General features: G+C 43.9%; 2 protein-coding genes across 5 annotated transcripts in view; one reads left to right on the top strand and one right to left on the bottom strand.

Moving 5' to 3' along the window:
- LOC119372019 (ADP-ribosylation factor GTPase-activating protein 1) overlaps window positions 1-12,040 on the top strand; it is a 61,453-nt gene extending 49,413 nt beyond the window's left edge. For 2 of the 4 annotated variants that reach the window (XM_037642459.2, XM_037642457.2), the window contains 2 exons: window positions 1,107-1,220; window positions 6,943-12,040. In XM_037642459.2, coding sequence (XP_037498387.1) covers window positions 1,107-1,220; window positions 6,943-7,354 — 526 coding nt within the window. In that variant the 3' untranslated portion in view covers window positions 7,355-12,040. The remainder of the gene's footprint in view (window positions 1-1,106; window positions 1,221-6,942) is intronic. The other 2 variants (XM_049419929.1, XM_037642460.2) reach the window with 1 other exon arrangement.
- A 5,782-nt stretch (window positions 12,041-17,822) lies between these two features.
- On the bottom strand, window positions 17,823-26,157 carry LOC119372020 (armadillo repeat-containing protein 1). Its single transcript, XM_037642461.2, has 6 exons — window positions 26,053-26,157; window positions 25,386-25,529; window positions 24,476-24,593; window positions 19,166-19,282; window positions 18,903-18,998; window positions 17,823-18,451 (listed from the first exon to the last, which is right to left on the bottom strand). Exons 2-6 carry the CDS (start codon window positions 25,484-25,486, stop codon window positions 18,221-18,223), a joined length of 663 nt encoding a protein of 220 aa, XP_037498389.2. The 5' UTR covers window positions 25,487-25,529; window positions 26,053-26,157; the 3' UTR covers window positions 17,823-18,220.
- Between the last annotated feature and the right edge of the window lie 307 nt (window positions 26,158-26,464).

Genomic DNA, 26,464 nt, shown 5'->3' with positions numbered 1-26,464 from the left:
TTTGAGAAAAAAAAAAAACATTAACAGCCTGACTGGCAACACAACATACACTGCTATCTCCAGAACATAATGTCCAGGCTGGCACAATGCACATCACAACGCAAGCAAATATCACGGCACAATGAAAGTAATGACTAGATGTTATCATGAAGAAATATGAGTTGCTCCACATGATCAGGCAGCAGGCACTCCCTTCTAACAGAGGACCCCCCCTGTCACTGAAAAGGCACGCTCGCTTGGAACAGAAGTGGCTGGTATAGGGAGGTACATGGGGCAAAGCTTTGCCAGACTAGGGTATCTGAAGGTGCCTACAGTCCGCCACCGTGTCACATGGGTCACTGTCTTTCTTCAGAAGTGGTCCCGCATAGTGAACGAGTGGTAGTGCGGCACGTTACGGCCGCATAATATTGAAAATGTACGGTTACATGATCGCCAATAGCGCTGCACGTGGGATATGCACCAGCAATAAATCATACGTATTGGGGCGCTCTACGCAGGCAGATATCGTGCCTCCGTGTACTTACGATGTGTATCGCTCCTCTCGGCAACGTTTTAGCGATACGAACGCAGCAGAAATGTGGAAGACGAGTTATTTTATGCATTATAATCGAATCGCATATTCGAATTTTTCGAATATTCGAAGTTATCGAATATTCGAAACTTTTCGAATACACGATTTTCGAATCGAATACGAATATTTCGAATGTAATATTCGACGAATATTCGAAACTTTCGAATATTCGCACACCCCTAGTAATAATGCAAAAAATGCTTGTGTACATAGATTTAGGCATGCGTGAAAGGACCCGAGCATTGTTCCGTAGTTTCTCACTATAGTGATTATATCATTGTTCTGGCACGTAAAAGCCCAGAATTTATTTTTTGTGTGTGGTATCGATATATTTGGGTTGTCCTGTAGTTGTCCTGCGAGTAAGCTACACGGTTAAGCTTTTTCAATTCTTTGTGATGTCCCTAACTGCAGCCTGCTGCTTCACTGCCTCCACTGTCCCTGTACTGTGGCTCTCGCGCGCTGCTCATCGTCTTCGATTTCTGTCCTTGTCCGTCTGCTGCATGTTGCGCGTCTCTTTGTGTCCCGTCTCCCGCAGGAGCCAGAATCCGGATTGCAGTGACACTCCGCTGCTGCAGCAGCACGACCGGCCGTTCAGTCCTGAACGCGAAGAGGACGGCTGGAACTGGTCGGACGGCAACAGTGGCTCTAGGTGCGGCGGCCATCTTGTGGCCCCTTCCTCGATTTCTCGCTGCGCATTGCGTGCCTTCTCTGTGTTGACGCCTGCATGTAAAAGCTTCCCGAGCTATTCACTACTCGCTGTTGTGCTTACTTGACTGTGCGCTGCGCCTAACTTTACGTGCATGTGTAAATGGCTGTTTGTTAACCGTGCGATGATGCGTCCCCAGAAGGGGTGATGTGTAGTCTAGATGACCACTGTACGTGTTGTGTATCTTCTGGCTGTAATATTGCTTTAATGGTTATGTGTATCTAACTTTTTAACTTTTGTCAGGCAGGAACACTTTGTAAGCTTCTCTATGGCATAAGTATCTTTATAACTAGGAAACTGCCACAAAGTAAGGCACATTTCTTGCATAGAAAAACATCTGCACTCAATTTCTGTGCATTCCATCTCCTATAGTCCTGCATAATGTTTAGCTTAGTTTCGATGCTGCTGTTTTCTTTTTAAAGCATTAATCGAGGTATTCGCTAGTTGGTAACAAACCAGGAATACAGCCGAACAGTGTCCCACAGTAGCGTGACTCTGTGCACCGCCTGCGAGATAGTTTCGTCGTGCATCCTCTATTTTTCAAAATACAGGTCATGCGCTATACGTGCAAACAGCCAAGGTCAGCACATGTTCGAAACAAGGGCAGCTAGTAGTAAATAAATAAAATGGGATAGTTTGAGAAAGACATTCGGAGAGATGTTGTCCTGACCTCCCATACAAAAAAAAAAAATGTTCTTTAGATATCTTCCCAGGAGCGTGAGTAGTAATGTGCATACTACAGCTTGTGGCGTATCAAGCGCTCAGTGTGGCTTTATCAGGTGGTGCTCGCATCGCAACTCTTGTGGTGTCTGAATAACTAAAAACACCTATTACTGCCACTGCATGCGCTCAATATGGGAAAGTTGAACATCAGACGTGCTGTTCCTGCAGCAAAATTAACTTTACGTCGTGCAACAGATTTCTGTATCCCTGAAAGTCAAGAAGTGGCTCCTCTGAAGGTAGCATTGATCTGTGGAGCTCCCTTTGAGGGCTGTTTGCTGTTGTGTCTATGACCTGTGAGTGGCCATAAGCCAATGTAGTGTGCCTTGCCCATTAAAGGCTTGTAGAGGCGATAATTCCAAATAAAAGATGCTGGGCACATGCTTTTCTAAACCAGCTAATGCTAGAGCTACTCATTGCTCTTTACTAGTGCTTCCAGCAAAGAGATCACACATTAAGTGGTTCAGCACGAGATTATTGCTGATATGCAGTGTTACTTAATGTTGAACGTAATGTACTGTGACCTAGTGGGCATTGTGTTTTGCTTGACACTATGGGTCTAGCCACTTGTGGTCTATCGCAAAGGGAGCTATTGACTCTGCACAGATAGGGGCTTTTTCTTCTTCGTGTTTGACAACAGCGCACTTGTGGGCTGCTTAGGCTGCCGTATATATCTCGTCCTAAATAAACTTGAGGGGAAACACTTCTAAATGCGACTAGAACGTAAACAAACCACAGTCTGGTGATCTTCAGTAGTAGTAAAAGCATTGCGCTCTTACAGATAGCACTGTAAGCAAACCAATGTTCAAGTGCTTCTGGCTTGCCTGTTGAAAACAAGGAGGCAAGATTCGCACACTGACACGTTTTTGGCCTTCGTATCTTGACCGGATCACGGGGGCATCGCGTTTCAGCACACGTGTGACACTCCGTGTCATGGGTCAGCAGCACCCGCACCAAACTGGTGGGATCTGGATTGGACTCAAAAGCTTGGCAGCTGAAGATGTCTTTGATTTGAGAATGTAAAGGGGTGTCAAATGGTGGGAAGCTGAGCGAACAGGGCCGTGATTGCGTAACACATTGCGTAACATTTTCAAAACAACTCTGTGTCCCATGATTTTCGTTTAGTTTTGCTTGCTTGTTGCCCCTTTAAAGGGGTACTGACACAAAAATTTTGGCCACGCGTTTTTTTGCTGCAATGTGTTGCGGGGGGCCTGTTAGTCATAGCACGGCACATCGTTTGCTGCAGCGCATGACGCATAATTAATTACAGGCTCCTCAGTACCTACCAGTGTCAGTTTCGGTTTCAAAAACGACAAGCCTCCGGGTGCAACTATCACCACCTAGCGGGTGCAGCTCTCGGTCACGTCAGCGCACAGCACTTCCGCACGGTTTGCGAGCAGCCGCCGAGAAGTAGGCTACTGGAGAAAATGTGGCAAAAAAACATGGCGACTAAGGCGTCATCATAACTTGTTGCAGCGTGGTCACGTGAGGGTAGCAGGGGGTGTCAGTAGCGCGAGGATGTCGATCGCTCAGTCAAACTTCAAAATTCATTTAAAATAGCTTCCAAGCTATATTCGCTGTTGGTATTTTGCAGATGATATACGTATGTTCACCGGAATCGATCCCGCAGACTATCTCTGCCGTGAAATATTTTGTCAGTACCCCTTCAATCCTTTGCGGTCCGAAACCTTTACCACCTTCCAACCATTCTAGTATGAAACTAAAGAAAGCAAAACGGAAGTAGAAGAGGTTTACTTACTCTTTTAAAAGATGGGGCATAATGCAGTGAGAAAACGTGTATGTGAATCAACCACGAAAGGGCTTGTCCTGCAGTGCCTGACAATGGACCACTGCAGCTTGTGTTGCATTGTCAGAAGGGGTACGACAGCGGAATGCAAAGGGTTAACTGTGTGAGCGCACAGTATGCTGTGACAGTGTGAACGAATCTCTTATGCCTCAAACCAGCATATTAAAGTTCTGTGGCTACCAGTGTTCTAGGCGTTACTGAAAAAAAGTAACTAAATACGTTACTCGTTACACTATAAAAAAAGGAACGCGTTACCGCCCTACGTTACTTACAAAAAAATGTAACGCGTTACCGTTACCGTTACCGAAAAAAAGTAACTGACGTTACCTCTGCCGTTACTCCGCAATCATAAATTTTAATCAATGTGTCTTTGCTGCAGGAACCCGCAATATGAATTTTTTTAAATCTCAAATTTACGTTTCACATAAAGCTTAGAACACAAACAACGATTATACCCAAAATGCTGATTTAACGAGAATTATTTGCACAAATGTACCGCACTTTAGCTACGTTATAGTGGCTTAAAGTTGCCTATAGAATTGCATGTGATGGCTTCTGACTCTGGCACATGGTGAAGCCATTTTTCTCAATGTGACATTATACACACTATGAGATTCAGTTATTAACGCTATCCGCAAAGAAAGCATCACTGAACTTTCAATACGTCTACAGTAATTCTGACGGCGTGCTTCTACTAGCAAAATAGATGCGCAAATTTTGTAGTAATAAAGGAATGATTTAATGGCCTAGTCACGGAAAAAAATATCTGTGAATATACCTTTTTGTTCACTTTAACCCATATAACCTCTTAACCTGTATAGAGTGTTTAAGATCAGCCTCGTTCGCTCAGGAGTTCAATAACCAGAAACTTAACTGTAGTTGGAGATAGAAAAAAGCAATATTCATTTTCAAAACAAAGTTAATAAACCTTATCAACGTTGTAGCAACTATTATGTAGCAACTATAAAAAATGTCGCATATTTAGACACTTTTCAAAAATAGTTTCCTTCGCTTTACAAGTTCCAAACAATGTTACTTTACTTTTTGCTGCGCATACATGTCCTACACAAAATGTCTTTGTAACGGTAATATTTGCGTTTTTCATCACTGTGAACGTTCGAGAACAACAGGAAATAAAATTGGTCCCTCTGTATTGAATATATTCGCTATTTTGTGCTCGTAAATTATGCAGCTAATAATAAAACTAGGTTCCTATTCAGGCTACTGTGTGGCATGTGCATAAAATACAAAATACTCAATTAAATCTAAAACATCCATTTTCGGATCCATGACGATCTCTTGTGGAATCACCCGTTTGCGGTAACCACCTGCCGTGTAGCTACCTGTAACCGTGGTTAGCCGTAACCCTAGTTAGCTTAACCGCGATTAAAGCTGTTCGTGTGACAGCAGTATTCATGGGTTTTGTTTGTACAGAGCGACGCCAACCAAGGTAGTGAGTAAGTTTTTTTTTTTTTTTCCGTTACAAGAAAAAGTAAGACGTTTCGCGTCCCGCTCGTTTTCTTTTTGAGGGTCTTCTTCTTGCCGTGGAGTCGCATCTATTCTCCATGATGTGCAGAATTCCGTTGAGGCAGACTTTCGATCGGCAGAGCACCTGTAGACCGGTTGACGTTACTGGCTGTCGCCTGGATGGGTCAGGATTCCACAAAAAGCCGCTTATAGTAATTGGCTTCTAGGTCAACGACGCGGGACTTGTTAAATTCGATGCGGTGGTCTTTCACCACGCTGTGATCGGCGAGTGCACTCCTTTGTCACTCGAACTTGCGGACGTCGTTTTTATGTTGCCTCTCGGGGAAGTTCTTTGTTTCCCCCGCGTACGAAGCCTCACGATCAGCACATGGTATGGAGTAAACTAGCCTTTGCGCTTCTTTCTTCGGGCGGCCTGTCTCTTGGGCACGAAAAGGCGCAGGTGCCAGCAATCCACCTGCTACAATCCACTTCCACGAAAAACATGTCCGTACAGTTTCTCATGGCGGATTCCGCGGCTTTTTACAAGCTTTGTGTGGCGATGGCCCAACTTTTTCCAAAGGTAGTCGGCGCGTCTTAGGAATTGGTCCCCGCATTTTCCTATTAACAAAAGTGATTCCGCCCGCACTTTCTTTGTTAATGCCTGGCAGTCCGACAGCATTCCGAGGCTGCGACAAAAGAATTCGTCGTGGCGAGCTCTGGGTAAAAGGCACCTACAGGATCAAAAAGTAACGAGTAACGTGACACCTCACATTACCGAAAAATGTTAACGTAAGTACGTTACCCGTTACAGTTCCGAAATAGTAACGAGTACGTTACTAAGTTACCGAAAAAAGTAACGCGTTACCGGTAACGCCGTTACTTGTAACGCGTTACCGACAACGCTGGTGGCTACCACGCTATAAAAGCACTGAAGTGGCTTAGATAAGTGTTTTTATTGGTTCTACATTTGAATGAAACAAATGTTCAACAACTTCATGTAGTGAGTTCTTGAATCAAATGTGAATTGTATAGCAGGTACTTCGACTCTATTCATATTCAAACATTCTCATATTCCCGGTAATTTTAGAACATTCTTGAGCTTTCTTTTGACGCAACAAACTCGGCTGTAATCTTTTTCTAATCAATACAAGTTGACTATGCATTGATGCTACGTTGGTTTGAACATGAAATAGGTAGGCTGATAATGATGTGTATTTTACTGTCCATGTTGACCCACTGGCAAAAGGGGTGAATTTCTGGTAGCTGACATGCATTGGCATCGCCAGGAAGGAGGAGGGGCTTCCCCCTCTCCCGAAATTGTTTTACAACCATCATATATACACATATATATATGCAGTGCAATTTCATTCATCGCTTTATTGAGAATGTAGGTGAAGCTGCTGCCATTGTGACAACCTGAAAAGCTGTGGCAGTGGTGTTGGATGATGATTGTTCTCAAGGAGTGCCAGATGTGCATACATGCACTCAAGCAGTTGCTATTACTTTTACACAACCTTAAAGTGATGCATAAAGGGGAAGGGGGGGCTTTACGAACTATAAAACTAAAGTTGTCATCGTTAACGTGGCTAGCAGCACGAGGCTGTTGCGCTTGCCAGCCATGATCCAAGACATTAGTGTCTTATACATTTCCTGGTTGTTTTTTCTCTCCAGTTCTCCTGCAAAGCCCAAGAACCATGAAAACAATGACAACTGGAACGACTGGGAGGCTGGGGATGCCGCCTGGGAGCCCGTGACAACTGCCTCCTCACCGGCACAGAAGTCGTCTTCGAAGGCCAAGGCATCCGCGTCCAAGAGTTCGTCCTCAACGAAGCAGGGCTCCAGCAAAGGCCCGTCAGCCAAGTCGCCCACGTCGAAGCTTTCACCAACGAAGTCTCTCTCGTCCAAAAAGAAGGGCGATGAGAAGCTCCTCATTGACTTCGGTGAAGAGTCGTCGGGTAAGGGCGGCGGCTCGTCGGCGAACCACGACTGGGACTCCGGATGGGACGACGACAATGGCTGGGAGCAGCTGGATTCGTCGTCAGGCTCCAAAGGGTACCAGCGCATCAGCACCAAAGCAGATTGATGGCGTGACTGTTGCACTAGTGTGTGGTGCGTCGTTGGCGGGGATGCGCTTGCCGACGATGGATGGTGAACAGGACTGTGGGGGTGTGTGCAAGTCGACGAAAACGAGCGACGACGCGATTGTCGTCGTGCCAGTGCGGTGGTGCTGTGCGGCAGTCCTCTCCGTGCTCTGAACACAACGATAGGAGTTGGGGTGGGGTTGAGGGCGATGCTGTCCTCCGCCAATGATGAGACGTCAGTTTTCATGGTTCAAGATCATGCGGTGGTTCCTCTTCACTGTAGTTGGTCTCTCTGCAACGTGGTTCCCGCCGAAACCGTTCGGCTCTAGTTCGCCTGTGTGGCTGTGCAGCGCAGGGCATTCGTTGGGCTGTGCAAGTAACGAGTGGGCCACTTTTATGCCTAGTAAACTCTGAATTGTGATGTCTCTTGCCTCGTGGCTAGGTTTTCCAAGTTTGCGACTGTGTGCAGTTGTATGAATGAGATGCTTTTGATTTCTGTTACGAGAAACCAGGGCCCATGCGAAGGGGAGAATTTGTGCCGTGATGGCGGTACACACTCACTGGAGCTGCCAAGATTCCATGCTTTTAAAATTGTGTGCGTTTGCTTGTTTTAAATTCTCGTCGCAAAGCAGTTACACTGCACGTCTGCGCTTGGCCCGACTTTCGGAGGTTTGGGAGCCTTCACTGTATGACAGCTAAAGGCTAGCTATTGCTGTCACTGATTTACCAACTGGACGACAAAGAATGTGGCAGATATGTGTACAGCACGAGCATGTCAAAATGATTACAACTTGATTTCAGTGCTTCTTGCTCTTGTAATGCATTTTGGGAAGTCCGCAGCATCTTTCTAGCTTCTCGAACTGCATCTAAAGCTTTTGTCACTTTAACATCAGTCATCTCATATGCCTTTCGTTTCATATGCCTCTTGGTTTACCAGCTCTTAATTTTCTGGCGTTTTGATTAAAAGTGAGCCATCTGCTATGAATGTGCTAATCGCATGCGCCAAGAACCTGACAGCTGTTGTTGATTGCATCAACCATTGTAACAAGCAGCTAACGTGCAATGCTATCCCGTGCTGGCATCAATACATACTACCAAGGGTCCATGAATTGTTCATGTAGCAAGGCAGCGTTCAGTAGTCTTATAAAAAAAATGCAAGTTTTCATAAAATGGTGCAAGAAGGGTGGGTAATCGCATGGCACTGGGTCTGAATTTCTGTGGATTAATGTGGAACAAGTAGGTGTGGCACTGCAATGCTGCATTTGTAGATCTAGTCCAGACAAAGATCTTGTCAAATGGCTAATTGCGATTCTGTGAAAACACATTGTTCAGATAGATTATACGTTGGCATGTTTGCACATTGCAGGAAACATCTTGCCTGATGCACAGCTGTGTGTGCTGTACGCACAGTAGCTTACATTCAGGCACATTAGATCTGCGATGACACTGAGCATTGCCTATAAAAAGTAGCTGATATAGAATGGCTTTCCTGGTGAAGATGTTAGTTCATTTACAGGTTTTGTGCAGAGATGGCATTTCACATTATTCCTCGTACAATATCGTGCTCGATTACACGTTTACACATTGCTGTTTTGTCCACAATATATTAACATTACAGTCCCGGAAAGTCTGGCAAAACGTACAGAATTTTGCCATTGGAAAAGATCAAGACGCCACCTATTGGTAGGACTGTGAAATAGCTTTGCATTATGTCTTCTACATGGCTTTGGTTTTTCCTTCGTGTGATGGGTGGCGCCACTAACACCAAACTGCATTTCTGATATAATCAAGCAACATATAGAGAATTAAGGCAGCGTGTCAAGCTTGCAGAGCCCGTTTGTCATTTTCTTCAGGTTGATGCTTGAATAATGTGATACAAGTATCAAAACTTAGAACTCTTAGTATTGCTTTTGATATGAGGGAAGTTCTTTCATTGAATAGCTCATCAAGTCAATTAATATTTAACTACTATAATATTAAACTTCAATTCAAGTGCCAGTTCATGTGACTTTTTGGCACAAATGCACTTTCCGTTGCCGAACATAAATGTGAACATGGTCCAGCTTTCCTGTTGTGGAGTGGTACTTCGGCTTTTTGGGGTTTAACGAATGCTTTGTAATCTAAACAAAGCATAAACACAATGCCAACTCTGTGCAAAGTTTGAGTCTATAATGGTGAGCAACTTCGCCAGGAGAACCATTTATGGCAGGTCCACTTCTAGGGAGAACTTTCAGTATTCATGGCCCTGGTGATGCTCCGGTGACAATGTTTTTAGGACCTCCCAGTGAGGAGTACTTGCAGTATTTGCTCTCGCTGCATAAACAACTAAAGACAGTGATTCCTCAAGACAATGCTGAATTCAGGGTCCGGTGATGACATTGCTTTTGTTTTTCAGAGGTTCACCTGTAGATTCATCCTTGTAATGTGAACCATTTCTAGTTCAGGATTGTGTTCTTCCCTACTAGCCTTGGTCTTCAACCATGTGATTCTGTTTGAGCTTGTGTGTGATGGTTACAGATGAATTGTTACCGGTTAGTAGTGCTTGGGGTTGTTTCACCCAAGCGCTCAGTTACTTTCATACTGAGTTTTCATTTTGAGTTTGCACACCTGTTGCCCCAAAAAACCTTGTCCTTTGAAGCAGTTTACTTTGACGGCATTTGGGATTGTGAAGCGATTTAGCTGTGAAAATGATCTGCGAGTTGATGTAAGTAGTGAAGACACTCGATAGATGTTGATTGTTGGTGTCTATTTGAGAGGTAGCCCTGTGCTTGCACGCTACAACTATTGCAGAAACTTGTTGGCGAGAAAAAAAGTTGGCGGATATATTTTATCTGCGGCAAATTTGGTGTAGCAGCATGGTGAGGCAGCTTCGGCTGGGAGCATGTACTCGATCCACATTTGAATGATCAGAGAGGTGTCTTTTCTTCCCATCTCGTCCTTGAATATCAAAGTTGTGGCCCAAACTGTACAGCTTGCAAGGGCCTCGATCGCCCGAGCACGTTCGTAACTGTGATCGTGCCAACTGTGAGGAGGCTTTTGTCTTGTCTTCTCTTTTTTTTTCCTTCTTCATGTGGACAGCTAATTGTAAATGTCTTCAGAAATAACTGCCTTCTCCCAGCATAGTGATAGAGCAGGAACACATGGCAACATCATATTTTTTTGCCCTTTTCACTTGTCCAATGAGGTAAGGTATTTCATGTCTTGTCAGAGCTTTTATGAAATGTTGCAGAGCATGTGGAACACCAGATCTTGTTGGGCATATCTTATTGAGGCTAGATCTCAATGTTTGAAACTGTTCACGGGGATCGCAGTGTGCAGTGAGAACTGGCCAACATGTGAAGGATTGAAAGTGTATGCTCGTGATACAGGCCAAAGTACCAAGCCCTTCGCGTCTAGCTCAGCACATTGAATCTGCTTTTCCAAGCTCAACTTGTCACGTTTATGGCCACTACAAGAGAAGTACTATGTTTAGGCTTGTCTATTTGAAAGTGATCACAAAATTTGCTCTGCCAGTTTCTCGGGAGGCTTTGCTATTGCCTGCATGCAACTGACAGCTAGCAGTGAATGGCACCACTATTTCCTGCGAGAAAAACCTTGCAACGAAGGCATTCAGTAGGCTTTTATTTTATTCCCTTTGCTAATTTCTCTAAAAATGCGGGACTAGCTGTGAGGTGGCGCAGTCTTCATCAAAAGTATGTAGACCACATTCGTATTGACTGTTGCTGGCACGAAAACGTGTGCCATGTTCCGTGCATTCTTACTAAAGTTTCTAGAGTGTACAGGTACTTCTTTGTCTTTACTCGGCACAATAATCTGAGCGCGGACTTCATCACTGTCTATGGACTGAAAGCTTCAGGTGTTGCCATGTTGGTCGCCTGATGCTTAAGGCTCTCTGCTGTACCACCAATAATGGATCAATTCAGTCTGTATTTAACGGTCATGTTCATATTACGACAGTGGATGGCAGTGCCCAAAAAGCCTTAGGAAGGTTCGTAGGCAGTGTGTTCCTCAGTACTATTGAAGACTGCTGCACTTCCTTGAGAGCTTGCGCTAGAGATAAGAAAAAAGTTCGCAGGATAATTGCAAGAGAGCATTGTAGATGTAGCACATGCATCAAGTAAAGACTACAGTAGGATGCTCATGACAAGGCAAAAAAAATCTAACTTTTCTGGGTTTGTTGGCGGCGTAAAGCAAAGCTTGCCCTGCCATGCCTTGGTACAGTTTTGAAACCGTGTTAATTTCCGACACCAACGAGAGAGCTTGCGTTTGGAGTATGGCGTAATTTTCTTTTTCTCAAGGAAATTGGAGTCTAGACCATCAATGCAAGTTGCATACGCAGCCATCTCTAAAGAGAGAAGATACTTCCATTTTTGTTTGTCGTTACTACGCTTTTATTGTCGGCCCGCACCGCGATTGCCGGGAAAGAGAGTGTGAACTTGGAGCATTTTTGTGTTTTGTTGCAAACTGATTAACTATGCGTCGTGGACTGTCGAAGCTCATTTAGGCCAACTGTTTTTTGTTTTAAGTCCTTCTTTTCTTCTGCTGCTGTTGGGCCACATCTTGTTTACTTTTTAGTCCTCCGCCCTGGCCGTCGACGTTTCACGAGCTTTGTAAGATCAGCGTTGTTTGCTGATCCTGTTGACGCCATAATAAAGTGAAAACGAATGCGTATATTATATATACACAAAGGACCACGTGTGGTTATTGCTGGTAGCTTGCCCTGTTTTCTTTAGATGGTGTTCTGCAAAGTTTCGAATTGCCGTAGACGGTACTACTACATTCCACTAGTCGTGTGATGCAAGTGAGGGGTTCATGAAACATTAGGCAGTTGGAATCAATGTGCCATCCAGTATAGTATATGTAACAGACTATGTGTTCAGACATAAGCACAAAAAGGACAAAGGACAAGGTGAAGGAAAACAGACAGGACGTGCTGCATCCTGCCTTCATCTTCTTTGTCCTTTTTGCGCTACTTTGTTATGTCTGAAGTTAGATTGTACCAACTAGCCCAACCCGCATCTCTAAGACCATGCGTTGTTTTCAGTCATTAAACGCCCGTATTTTAGGGGCGAAGTACCTTATTGTCTCGGCTTGTCGGCGTGGCGTGTCGTCAGGGTAAATCAAGTTGTCAAACTATGGTCAAAAACAAGCGTATAATTAGTCAAAACCGGTTCACAATAAACTGACTTGATGTAAACTAATTTAAAATAGAGGAATAATCGGGATTTAATTGCAGTAATTAACAAATTCGTTAAATTCAGTCTCGAAATTGGTTTCAAATGCCAAGTCTTCTCCTGTAAAGCATACTTCGTATAGCATGTTGCGGTGTGTAACACAAAGACAACTTACGGCAAGTCTGCCTCTCATTTAAATGAGTAAAACCGGTTCAACGCAAGAGAGGGTGTCACCACCTCAGCAAGGACACGATTGCTCCTCCCACCGGCAGTTCTCCGGTGCCCGATCAACACATGCTGTGTGGCGAGAGAGCGAACGGCACGCGTTGGCTCCAGAAACAATCTTTCTGCGATGGACTCTGAATTGTAAGCTCGCAAGGAGCGAGAAAGCGTGCTCGCCCGCGTAAGACTACGCCGACGCATGACCGATGAAGCTGAAACACCGGTGCACACTGCATGCTTCACCCCTCCCTAGGTTTCACGTTAGCGGAGCATTTGTCGTGAAATTTCTGGAGCTAGCATAAATTTCGATAAAAGCAGAGGATTCTGGCTGGGTCTGTGGGCTCTAACTCCCTCGGTGTTTGCAGATATTTTTTTTTTTTTTTGAAGTTGCTAGAGGTATTGTTAGAGAAGCCAACCATGTTGTATAGTCTAACCTTGTTGCAAGTCTCATTTGACACAAGATTCGTTATATTAGGTAGTTCGTTATATGCAATACTTCGTTATATCGTGTTTTGATATAAGCGAACGGCTCATTTAAAATACTACACCAATTTGAATGAAAAACAGCAGATAATGTCGTAACATGGACACTACCAGTGGTGAGGCTGTAGTGGAGTTTCTCGATTGCGATTCTCTTGGCTTTGAATAATTTTGTAAATGCTGGTGATGCCACCTATAAATGAATTTATATTACCTGCAGAATCTGCGCATTGGTGGGCGTTATAACCGAAATGAGAGAAGCGTTGTGACATGTAGTAAACAATTTGTGTTTTGTGTAATTTTTAGAGCTGTGCGAATAGCAAAATTTTAGGTGCGAAGCGAATTCGAATATTAAAGTGTGAGTGCGAATCGAATAGAATATTTTTCGAATATTTCTAGAATATTTTTCGAATACTTCGAAGCGAAATTCAGAAAAAAAGTTAGAGAGGATTCCTAAGCATATTCTTATGAGATAGCAACATCAAAGTGTTTCTTTTTGCTAGGTTGATGAAGCACTGGCAGGGTGGTGTTTCATAGTTGTGTTATCAAGAATGAGGCAATGTAGAGGCCGAATTGTATTTATGTACATGATTTGGGGCAACCAAGGTGTTGCTGACAACACTTTACACGCGACAGGCAAAGATGCCATTTCCTCAGCCTCACCTCCTCTTTCAACTTCTGTGGAAGCCCAACTGATGTGGCGGACAAAGGTGTGCTCCGTTCAAGTACGGAGTTCCAAATCTGCCTCGTAGACGTCAATATATAAGAACATCTGAAATTTTGGATGCTAAAAAGCTTCGGCGTCCGATTTTTCGGACTTCCTGCCCAAATTTCAGGTCCAAAACAGCATTAATTGAGCCCCCACCTCTGCCACATCTTTCATCTCCATGTTGGAAACAGCGTTTTCTTGAGTTTTCATTTGCGACCGTATTGGAGCTTGAAAGGCAGCTTTGCCGCAATACGGGGGTGTGATGAGGTGAAGCGTAATGAAAATCTAGGGACCACTTCCAATCTGTGGTGCGATCTTGTACGCGTTACAAAATAAACACGGAGGCGTGGCATGACAACCAGCCGCACGTGACCGCACGCGATTGGTCAATGCAGAGCCGTGACGTCTGTCGCGGTTCAAATGGGCCATTCGCGTGCGGCTGGATGTAACGCCATGCCTCCGTGTTTATTTGGAATGCGTACAAGATCGCACCACTGACGTCTCTTGGCCAAGTTCGACCGTAACGGAGCTTGAAAGGCAGATTTGCCGCAATACCGGGGTGTGATGAGGTGAAGCATATTGAAAATCTAGGGACCACTTCCAATCGGACGTTGACTGTGTCTTGCCAATGTTCGGCCGTAACGGAGCTTGAAAGGCAGCTTTGCCGCAATACTGGGGTGTGATAAGGTGAAGCATATTGAAAATCTAGGGACTACTTCCAATTGGACGTTGACTGTCTCTTGGCAAAATTTGACCGTAACGGAGCTTGAAAGGCAGCTTTGCCGCAATACGAGTGTAATGAGATGAAGCATATTGAAAATCTGAAGGGGTCATTTCAATCGGACGTTAACTGTATATGTTTTTGGGAAGTTCGAATAGGTCGAATAGTAAAATTCTAGTGCGAATCAAATCGAATAGCAAACACTATTCGAAAAATATTCGAAATTTCGAATATTCGTACACCCCTAGGTACTTTTCACTAGGTTTTAAAATTTTAATTTTGTCCCACTGAACCAAATGCATGAGGTTTTGTTTCCAGACACTGGTAGCCATGTTCCAATAAAGGTTGAGTAAAGGAATGACCGCGCAATTAAATTACAATGAAGCACCAAGGGGTGAAAATTATCCTGGTGTCCTCCACTTTTTTCGTACTCCTTGTGTTTGTTTGGCATGTTGACTCCTATGAATGAAATGAAACTGTTTTTAAACAGTAGAGTCAAAGTGAATGGAAAGGAACCGCAGAAGCATGCTCTAGAGGATGTTTCTCAAAAGAAGGGCAGCTTAAAATATATTCTCACACCTGTTTTCTGTCCAGAAAGGCATCTTCCATAAACTCTGATGGAGACTAGTAGTCCCTGCACAAGTATGCCCTATTCAACTGCCGATTGAAGAGATTAGAGCCCTGTTTTTTATTAATACGTCATTGGCATTAAGTTGGAAGGGAAACCGGCAAAGCCTAGTCCATCAAACGGTCCCCGCATCACTGGACATACCTGATAGGTTAACCTGATAGGACTACCTGATAGGTTAACTTATTTTTTGCTCAACACATCTAACAGTGTAAAAGCAGTGTATGACAGACAATGCTGCACCTCTTTTTCAGCGAACGGATCACCTATTAATCAGAACATATTTCCCTGTCCTTGATGTCCTGTTTAACGAGATTCTATGGTAGAAAATATACCAGGTGACAGTGAAAGCTTTGTTACTAACACAGCGGATTCCAGAAAAATGCTTAGCAGCCCTAGATTCAGTGATGTGGTAATAAACATAAGAATTTGTACAAAAACTGCAAGGGACCGGTAATTGGTTTTTGCTGATCAGCTTCATAAGAATGATCATTTGCTCACTTTGTGCCAAAGATCAGTTTTAGAAGTAGACTAAAGATGTGTTGTTTTCTCTTTTGAAGTGTTATTTAAAATAAAAAAAAAGCCAGTGCAATGAAAGTATATACTGTCTACAACTATTTGGACCAATTGCCATTAAAATCTGCAAGAGTCCAGCCATGCTTGTGTAGCAAAGCCAATGAACCTCTCATATCTTCAACTGACATGATGCTTAAAAAAAAAATTATGGATTAAATGAATCTTCACTCTCTTCAGGCCCTAGAAATAATACAGCCAGACATCGAGCGCCCAAAATAATTTACTGCAATACTTGTTACTGTTGACAAGTTGCTGAGCTGCAAACATGCTACGATCCGACCTCATTATAACAAAGTACCTCCGACATGAATATAGCTTCGTTATATCCGAAATTCATTATAAACGTATATTTGTAGCACCGTTTTCATGGCAAGACTATTCATTTACTTCATTATAACCGATAATTGCCTGGCAAGCTTATGTAGGCCTTTAAATCTCCACTGGGCCAGTGCGGTGCATTAGCCCAATTACAAATACTACTGAAGTAAGACGAAAAGGTGGGCTATTGTTCACTTTTAAATCTAAGAAATAACTACTACTACATTTTTTACCATTTACTGGGACAAAGAATGGTGGCAATACGCAGTCGGCATTGACCAGGTCGAATGCGGAAGTGTAGAAAAGTTAGTGCATTGTGACAGCCCTGCCCATTTTGTCAGTAGTTGGTGCAACTGGTGCAGTTAGTATTCTTCCACTCCTTCAACTGACTCTAGTCAACTTTGTGCTTTTTCAAAGGAAGTGTGTTATGAGTTACAGGTTTCAGCGGTGACATCGTACGCGAAAAACACTGAGAGTGTATGGAAATACTGCCCTCTAAGGTGTGTTCGTCACATGCGTATTTGTATGCGTAGTCTTTCAATAACTGATGCTCTCTAGATCGTGGGCTAGTTGGCGATTAGCTGTTTCCGATATGGCAATCGGATCTTTTATAGATTTCACTTCTCATTTCACATGCCCAGATTTCATTGTTGCCTGGATATCAACGCACGACCGTCGTTATTGCCTGTAGCAACAGAAGCATTGCGTTACTAAGCATGTGGATGAAGGTCAGATTCCCGGCATGGAGGAAGGAAGCAGTTAGGAGGGAGCATTACACAATGCAATAGAAAGAAAGAAAAGTATTAGGTCATCTCCATCATTGTAAAGTTCCATAACATTTTATAAAACCACTCAATTCATGGCCAATCCCCCACAGTGGGTGAGCCACAGTTAGAGGTAGCGGAAGGGCTCCTGAATTTTTTATGACATTGGTACATCACTTACTCTCTGCAAGGCATCATTTATTATAAGAGCAATAAAATCAAATTTAACATCATAGACACAAACTTCACTGCATTTTCACTTCAATCGTTTCATGTGGAACATGCCAACAAAAGTTTTTTTAAGAAGCTGTGCTATCCTTTAAATTATTCGCACATAATTACAGCATCAACCACCCATTTCTGAAGTCCACAACAATGTGTGGAGCTTGTATGCAATTGCAACACAGCACGGTCGCTGTCTTATGGTGTGACCTATTTGTGCTCCTAGAAGCGCAAAATTTCAAAGGACGTTTCTCATTTTGTGCTGGCAGCCAACGCATGCACGTGAATCATTGTGAATCTGCCAAGTTGGCAGGTTAAAGTAAGAATAACAAAGTGCTCTAAGTCGCGGCCAACGTTACTGGATGGGGACAGTTGGAAAACTCGCGCGAGGAGGCGGCCGCAGATCGTTGCTCATTCCAGGTGTCGCTGGCATCGCTTTGCGACCACGTCACGTGACCCTCTCCGCGGCGCAGCCGGCGTCGCGCGGAGCAGACGAACATGGAGGAATCCATGCAGCGAGGCGAAACACGTCACGTGAACAGGGCGCAAAACGCTCGCAGCGCCCCCACTTTTTGGGAGACAGCGAGCGGCCAAGCCGCTTCCATGGCGATCCTGTGCAGTTTTCCAACTGCCTCCATCTAGTAATGTTGGTCGCAGCACATGGAGAAGCTTACACAGGGCAGGCACACACAGACAACTTGCAATGCAAGGCACAGTGGCATATATTGTAGAATTTTCGTGTACAGCTATTTTGCTTTGCCAGCCTTGCGTACACAAGGTAGCATTACTATCACACAGGAGATAGAGATCGTAATGGCAGTGGTGTAGATGGACGCTAAAACGGCATAATGCGAGCCACCAAACAATATGGTAGCCATACTGTTGTGGTGTAACAGACACCGATTTTGAATCGCAATTTTTCTCCCCTTAACAGAGTGCCATTAGACTCTTGAGATAACAGACACTATGCACAACTGGCACAAGTCCTCATGAAAGTTCACGAGCAGTCTGTCGCATCATCAAGGTCACAGAGTCACTGAGCTTGAGTCACTGTTCACCAGTAGAGTGACTTGGTGATGAACGTGGCGGCCGATCCAAGCCAGCTGGTTGCAGAAGAGCTCTTCGACTTCTTTTGCCGCACAACAGCATCTGCTCGGATCGGGCTGTCCACCTCGGGAAGGTAGGCTGGCAGGTTTTCTCTATCGTCCTTTTTCTCGTCTTCCGTTTCCCGAGTAACCTCATCACCGACATCGAGTCTAGTGTCTTTGGCTGAAGGCTGTGTAGGCTGAAAAGTGCAGGCATGAGGCTATTGGTTTTATCGTCATCACCACATTTAAATAAAACAGTACCAGAAAAAATGCATCTGGAAACAGCGGAGCAGGGTAAGATGTCCATTTGGTGCTATCCTAAGCAGCCATTGTACAGAACTATAAATGTTGTGCAACTCTTTGAAGAAGAAAATATAAGAACATTCCTTTGTGATCAAACTGTGTAAATGTCACTGCAATGACAGTTTTGCATACTTTTAAACACTATTTAGTAACGGTTCACCAGCAAGTCTACTATGCCTACGTCATTGGGTATTCTACCATTAGTCTGCACCAGCGTCCGAAACAAAAGTATGTTTGTTACATTTCACATTTATAATAGTATATTCATCAGGTACTGGTTCTGATGACGAACATTTCTTAGATTTTTTATTGCACCGATGTTCAACTGACGAAGAAAGAACGAACCTTTGTTTTGTTACTGGTCGGTGTTTTTGGAATAGCGCTGTTGGCCACCTGCATCGCCGACATTGTTCCTGTAGACTTGATAGCTTGTATCAATATCTGGAAAATATGCAACAGGATTGCACTCACTTCAGTACTTCTAAGCTTCAAGAGAACGTAACATTTGGACACGGAGGGCACATATATTAACAGCAGCGTATGCTCAAACTCAACTCGCACTTGCATCATGCAATGGTGACGGAACCAAACATTGCCTTCGTGCTCACCCGTGGCGACAGATCCGACCTGACCCGAACGACGCACCGCCGCCTCTCGATGTCGAACGTGAAGCTGATGACACCTTGCACGGCGAGCAACTTCTCCTTGCACAGTTCTCTGTCGCTCTGTTAAGAAACATCAACAAAAAAACATCTTCCTGTCCATATATTCCAAAAGCACATGTAACGACTATTGCTGCTGTCAGATCTAACGAAACCAGATTTGAAGTACTTGCAAAATATTGTGTTCATACTAGGCTTGTGCGAATATTCTAGCAGTTCGAATATTCGAACGAATAATACAGTATTCGAATTCGCTTCAATTCGAATTTAAATTATTGAAAATTTCGAAGTATTCGAAACGAACGAATAGGTGTATATTAGTCCGCTTATAACCCCCCTGTAGAGGTGGTTTCACTGCGGTGGAGGGGTGCTGTACCGTGAATACACCTTTCCAGGGTAAATCCGCACTTCCGCTTGTAACCACCTGCAAAAGTGGTTTTGCTGCAGTGGAGGGGTGCTCTACAGTGAATACACCCTTCCAGGGAAAATCCGCATTGCCGCGAAGCCCCACTTCAAGGTTAAATGAACATATTACCGCCACATCGATTCATCATTTTTCAAGTTTAAAAACTTGTTATACCGGCTTACATGCTCCAAGTATAGTAAATTTTAAAACGTAACATATTTTACAGGTTATCATTTGCATTCTACCGAAAGCCAAATCCTGCTACTATTCAAAGTTGCTTCCACTTCCTTAGAACCAAGAAGAATGACATTTGAACATGCCTTGTTACAATTAAAAAAAAAAAAAAACGTTTTGCAGGTTGGTTGGGTCATGACAAATATGCTCATTTTTTTTTTTATAATATGTGATATATACTATTCGAATTCGATTCGAAATTATTCGACCAAAATCACTATTCGCTTCGAACCTAAAATTTACTATTCGCACAAGCCTAGTTCATAAGAATACGATGTGCACGGATAATAGTATGGAGCGAGACTGACGGAGCAAGTTAGAACAAGGCCCCTCAGCATTGTGACAAGTGTTCTCTTGCCGAAACACGATTGCTAGAGCCCACATGAATATGAATCACAGTAATGAGTTGCAGATTGCTCCATGCTAGAACGGTCTGAGATGAGCAGATTAGTTTGGAGTGTACAACAGTCGTGTGTGCTAAAGAAGCTGTGTTTGTGCCTTGAAGCAACTTGGATGCATATTCTGATGATGGGTAAGGCCGTTGCACTCTACATGTACAGAGTTCATGACCATTTATTACCTGCGTTAAAAAAAGAGGAGGAAGAAGCATTGCCACTGCTCAGACACCACTCAGACAGTTGAGTTTTTACTAGGGGTGTGCGAATATTCGAAATTTCGAATATTTTTCGAATAGTGATTGCTATTCGATTCGCACTGAAACTTTACTATTCGAACTTCCCAAAGACAAATGCAGTCAACGTCTGACTGGAAGTGGTCCCTAGATTTTCAATATGCTTCACCTCATCACACCCCCGTATTGCGGCAAAGCTGCCTTTCAAGCTTCGTTACGGTCGAACTTAGGCAAAAGACAGTCAACGTTTGATTGGAAGTGGTCACTAGATTTTCAATATGCTTCACCTCCTAACACCCCCGTATTGCGGCAAAGCTGCCTTTCAAGCTCCGTTACGGTCGAACTTAGCCAAGAGACTAAGTCCGGTTGAAAATGGTCTCTAGAGTTTCAATATGCTTCACCTCATTACACCCCCGTATTGCGGCAAAGCTGCCTTTCAAGGTCCGTTACGGTCGAACTTAGCCAAGAGACAGAACGTCCGTTTGGAAGTGGTCCCTAGATTTTCAATATGCTTCACCTCATCACACCCCCGTATTGCGGCAAAGCTGCCTTTCAAGCTCCGCTACGGTCGCAAGTGTATTAACTCAAGAAAACGCTGGTTTCGATATGGATATGAAAGATGTGGCAGAGTTGGGGGAGCAATTAATGCTGTTTTGGAGCTGAAATTTGGGCAGGAAGTCCGAAGAATCGGACGCCGAAGCTTTTTAGCATCCAAAATTTCAGATGTTCTTATATATCGACGTCTACGAGGCAGATTTGGAACTTCGGACTTGAAGGGAGCGCACCCTTGTCCGCCACATCAGTTGGCCTTCCACAGCAGTTGAAAGAGGAGGAGAGGCTGAGGAAATGGCATCTCTGCCTATCACGTGTAAACTGTTGTCGGCAACACATTGGTTGCACCAAATCATGTACATAAATACAATTCGGCCTCTACATTGCCTCACTCTTGATAAGAAAGACAACTATGAAATATGACCCCACCAGCACTTCATTAACCTAGCGAAAAGAAACACTTTCATGTTGCGATCTCACAAAAACATACTCAGGGATTCTCTGCAACTTTTTCTGTAATTTCACTTCGAATTATTCGAAAAATGTTTGAGAAATATTCGAAAATTATTCGAAATTATTCGATTCGATTCGCACTCAATCTTTATTATTCGAACTCGCTTCGCACCCAAAATTTTGCTATTCACACAGCTCTAGTTTTTACATAAGATGGACGTTATTATAATAAGTGTGAACACTGAAAAGCCATTGCAAGTGCAGCTTCAAATGGCAGAATCCAGTGAAGCTTTGCACGTAGTGTTACATGACACTCCTATGTAATTTGTTTTTCCCCGCAGAGCTTGCACAGCCCAATGGCAGCTGTCTTTGAACTTCTCTAGCCACATCACTCTCAATGTTGCATCATCCAATAAACCTGCCGTGCTGCTGCATACAAACATTGTTGCTGAAGGTGAGATGAACAAACAGACACACCACGCCTAAAGCTAACAAATGCTATTGAACCACTGCCCAACATCAACGTGCACTATCCAATATATTCGTATGCAGCTGTAATCAAAGCCTAATTCAGTCAGTAAGTGACAATGAAGATGGCTTTATCTGGCAGTACTACAGACAGTTGCGAAAAATCAAAACTGTGTCAAACATATAGAATTAACATTTTTATTCTTGCCAATGTTGTTGCCATTGGTGAAGTCGTTATTGTACCTTCAAGTATACCTCGTGCACCTTGTACAAACGAGCATACAACTTGACCTTAAAGGGGCCCTGCAACACTTTTTTAAGTAATCGTCAAATGGCTTCACCAAAAGAGCTTATTGCTTCACGAATCAACTGCCGCAAAAATTTTTAAAATCCGTCAAGTACGAGCGGAGTTACAGGAATTTGTCATCCACCTCAAACGCTTTCTCTCTCCTCTCGTACAAGTGAGCGCACTGAAAGCTACGCAGGGAGGGATGACAAGGGGGCAAGATGTGTCCCTTCGTCAGCACACGTCATGACCTTGAGCGCTTTCTTTTCTTTTTTTCTTCGAACGCGCGGCTTTTCTTTAGTGCGATTGCGAGCATGTCGTGGCATCCTGCCGCGGCCACGGTAGGTAAGCAGCTCAGGATGCTCAAATCAGCCATTGGCCATGGATTTCAATATATATGTCGCAGTAATTTGGGTATATGACATCATTTGTAGATAGAAGAGGGAGGGATTTCTAGCTGACTTTGAGAATTAATTGTAATTTCCAGGCCACGTGCTGTGCTATAATGTTTGGCTCGTATGTTCTCAGGAGCCTGGACTACCGATCGGCAGCATTTTCTGACAACGTTGAAGAGGTGTTGCAGGGCCCCTTTAACTTGTACCGGTGTCGCAAGGTGCGCTAATTGAAGATTGCGATTAAGCCAAATCGGGACAAAGTTCCCCCGCAGCGATTGGCTACCTTCTGCAGCTTGTGTAAAGGAGCCAATCATGACAAAGAAATCTGATCTGGATCAGGCCCAATTGTGATCAAAAGTGACCCTGTTTTAGCAATTAGGCTATTCACTGTGCAAAATGTGGCTGCCCATAGGTTTTTCAAGAGACCAGGGTTTAGCGCAGATACAAAGTTGAGACTGCATGTGACGTTTTCGAGGCGTTCGCAATGAATGCGGCATAGAGTTTCATACAATACCCTAGAGAGGAAACTGGCGCTGCGATCGTTCAACCACCATGGGAATTATGGGAAGTACAGGCTTCGGATTGGATAGCGTTAGCTAGCGAACTGTCTACGGATCTTTTTCTACAGTTTCAGTTTCGTTCTTCGCGAGGCGTGGGTAGTGGGGTGTGTTTCAAAGCACTCAAGCAGCGCCTTTGTTGTTCAAAGAGGCTGAAGACCGCTAGATCTCTTGGTTTGCTGCGACGCTGCAGCTTTACAGGTTGTATTTGACAGTTTTAGCAAAGCGTCGTGCACTCACCGCTGCGCACAGATGTAGCGTCCCATGTCAGTGCAGCAGACTGCATCGCGTTCACGTTTGTTTGATATGCGCGTCTTACCAAAACTCGTTCAAATCAGCTGCAAAACGACGGCGAAGCTAGGTAGACGCACCGTCGCGTTCCTCTGACTCGACTTCACAACAAAACGAAAGATGCGTTGGAGGCAGACCACTTGAACAAACGCACCTGGCATCGCAGCAAACGGTACGTTAAGTGTTTCTCACTCAATACAGTACTGTTATTTCCATAAATAGATATTGCGTACTTTCGAGGGAAAAACAAGCGTGTTTCTTTTCAAGTGCTGTACAAAAATAATTCATTATTTGGTGATGCCAAATCTGGAACACAATTGCAGAGCAATGCATACCCTGGTGGTTGAATTTGTCCAGGTTTCACTTCCATCTCACGGTCACGCAAACTTTTTGCAATAAGTTTTACATACAAAAGAATGAAGCAAGTTTTAATTGGAATTAACTTCATATCCCTTTGTTTTACACTCGGCAAACAAGCGTTGCGAATCTCAAGAACCTAATCCATCCGAAGCAAATCCGAAGCCTGTACTTCCCATCATTCCCATGGTGGTTGAAGCGCGTCTCAAGGAGCCCGCGTAGACACTAGCGCCAGATTCCCCTCTAGGTATTATTGTAAGAAACTCTATGGAATGCGGGACATGCTAGTAGTGTGCCTTCGATTAATCTGACTGACATGGAGTGTAGCTATCTCTGCAACAAATCTTTCGTTGACTAAGCAAGTTTTGTAACTCGACGCATGCACCGCTAGAAGTCCTGATAATTTCTCCCTTCCCTGTGTACCCCCTTTTAAGGTATATTAGCGTGTTTTCAGAAGAAACCAAAAGCAGTTGGCAGTCAGAGCTAGTCCTTTGTGTACTTGTCCATGTTTTATTCTGCACTGTTCTGACTATGGATACGTACCAAAAGTCTCGCATTCAGACGCTGTTAAGTATTGGCTTTGTGCTTGTCTACGAATAGCAAAACAGTGGCTATGATGTACTGACCTCAGAACAAAGGCCCTCAATGCGTAGTGAAACAACCTTTGCTGCCCCATTGTGCTGCCCGAGAAACGATGGACACTTGGCTGGAGACGGCATTGGTGCAATGAAGCTGCTGTCCTTCCTGAAATAAAAAATAAAGAAGGTGTTTAATGCGAAGGCCAAATCATTAAGAGCAATGTAAGAGTTTAAAAATGTGTTGAAGCTATGCAGACAGTGCTTTTATAGCGGGCGACATGTTGGTGCAATCGCTGCTATGTGAGGCAACTGCTCTTCTGCAGTTACATCACGTGGCGGTGTCCTTTTATTTCAATTCCAGAAAAAAAGAACTGCAATTTCCACTACATTTTGCAACGCTTCTGCTCACATTTCAGATGTCAAATTTTGCATAGAGGCTTCTCGACATCTACACTGTTTGAAACTAGGTTTTTTTTTTTATGCAGTCTAATACTCTGTTACAGTTGTCCCTTAAGCATAATGGGCCACAGTATAAATAGTAGCATGTAAGAATGTAAGACGCAGCAGCTAATTCTGTGTCTATACAGTAATGTTTGAAAAAGCTACATTTTCTTGGCGTCTTTGGGCCTTTTAACGCGATAGCATTAAAGAGCTCATTTCACAGAAATTCCGATGTCAGCGGTGGCGGCTTTGGTTGTCAGCAAAAAAGCAGCATTGGCAGGGAGCGAAAATTCAAGGTAGATGCAAATAAAGATAGGAGCCGGAGGGCATTCGCACATTGGCTTTCCTTGTGGCACAGTTTAGGTCTCCACCGAGAAGCGAAGGCAGGCTAGCGATTGGGAAGGCGATAGTGCATGTGTGTGTGTGTGCGAATGTCGCTATCGCTTGCAACTCTTAAAGGTGAAGCTTAAGGGTCCCCCAATTTTTACACTGCTTCATTGCACATGTGCATGCATACCCAGCACTGCGATGGTCCCGGAACGACAGCCGCATGTCGGCCAAGGCTGCTTCTTGTTGCTGCCTGGACAGCAGTGCCACCCTGGCTTCAAGCAGGCGCATCTTGAGCCTCAGTGCAGCTTCCTTGATGCCATAGTCGTGTGCCCTGCAGTGAAAAGTAGCTCTGACTGTCTTCCCCGATTGTTGTAACCTCTGGCAGCACACGCTTGAAGACCCATTATTAGCAGTTCATTCATTAATTCATTCGTTCATTTCAATATACCTTACAGAACCTATGCAGAGCTTTAACCCTTTGCGGTCTGTTGTCGGGCACTGCTGGATAAGCTCTTCTGTGTTTGATTCACACACGCGTTTTCTCACCGCATTATGCGTCATCTCTGCCAGAGTAAGTAAACGTCATTTATTTAAGCTTTGCTTTTCCTTAGCTTCAGAACAGAATGGGTGGAAGGTGAGTAAATGTTCTGGACCACAAAGGGTTAAGTAAGCAGGGAGTCGAAGAAAAAAAAAATACTCCACCTGAAGAAAATGTAGGCAGACAGAACCGTTTATCACAGGCAGTGTTTTCATGTCTGCATAAGTGAAAGCACTTGAGCATGAAAGCAGACAAGCAGATGCTTCAAATATCCACAGCGTGCATTTTTAAGAGTGCTCCAAGGATAGGACCTTACCCAGAACTCAGCAGCTCCAGTGAAGGCGAGAGGCCGAAGGTCTGAGAGACTGTCGCGCACCTGTCGTTGTCGGCGCACAGCGCAGCCAGAACCTGCCAGAACAGGAATGGGAAAATGATAGCAAAGAATCATAGGATTTCAGTTGAAATTTATTCTCTGAAATTTTAACAAGCAATCGCCAGTCTCCTACTACCCACTGCAAACAAAGAGTGGTTTGGTGCATAGACAAGAACTTGAGAGTGCAAGGAAACAGAGACAAGACATGCTAACTTGACAAAATGTGTTTCTTGTTCATTCGAGTGAGATATAAAAAAAGCACAAGCGTTAAACGCTGGAAGTCCTCTGTTTATGTTCTTAAGAAGGGAAATTTAAAGGCTCGTTTTTTTTGTTAGACACAACCTTATTAAAAACG

Source organism: Rhipicephalus sanguineus, chromosome 10 (assembly GCF_013339695.2).
Source record: "Rhipicephalus sanguineus isolate Rsan-2018 chromosome 10, BIME_Rsan_1.4, whole genome shotgun sequence".
Taxonomy (NCBI): Eukaryota; Metazoa; Arthropoda; class Arachnida; order Ixodida; family Ixodidae; genus Rhipicephalus; species Rhipicephalus sanguineus.
Note: the sequence above shows the minus strand (reverse complement) of the source record. Positions and strands in the feature narration are given on the sequence as shown.

Coding starts and splice junctions, on each gene's coding strand:
- LOC119372020 (XM_037642461.2), bottom strand. CDS start 25,486: ATGCGCCTGCTTGAAGCCAGGGTGGCACTGCTGTCCAGGCAGCAACAA. Junction 18,999..19,165: donor GGTCGGATCTGTCGCCACGG/GTGAGCACGAAG, acceptor CATATTTTCCAG/ATATTGATACAAGCTATCAA. Junction 18,452..18,902: donor CGACCAGTAACAAAACAAAG/GTTCGTTCTTTC, acceptor TGCACTTTTCAG/CCTACACAGCCTTCAGCCAA.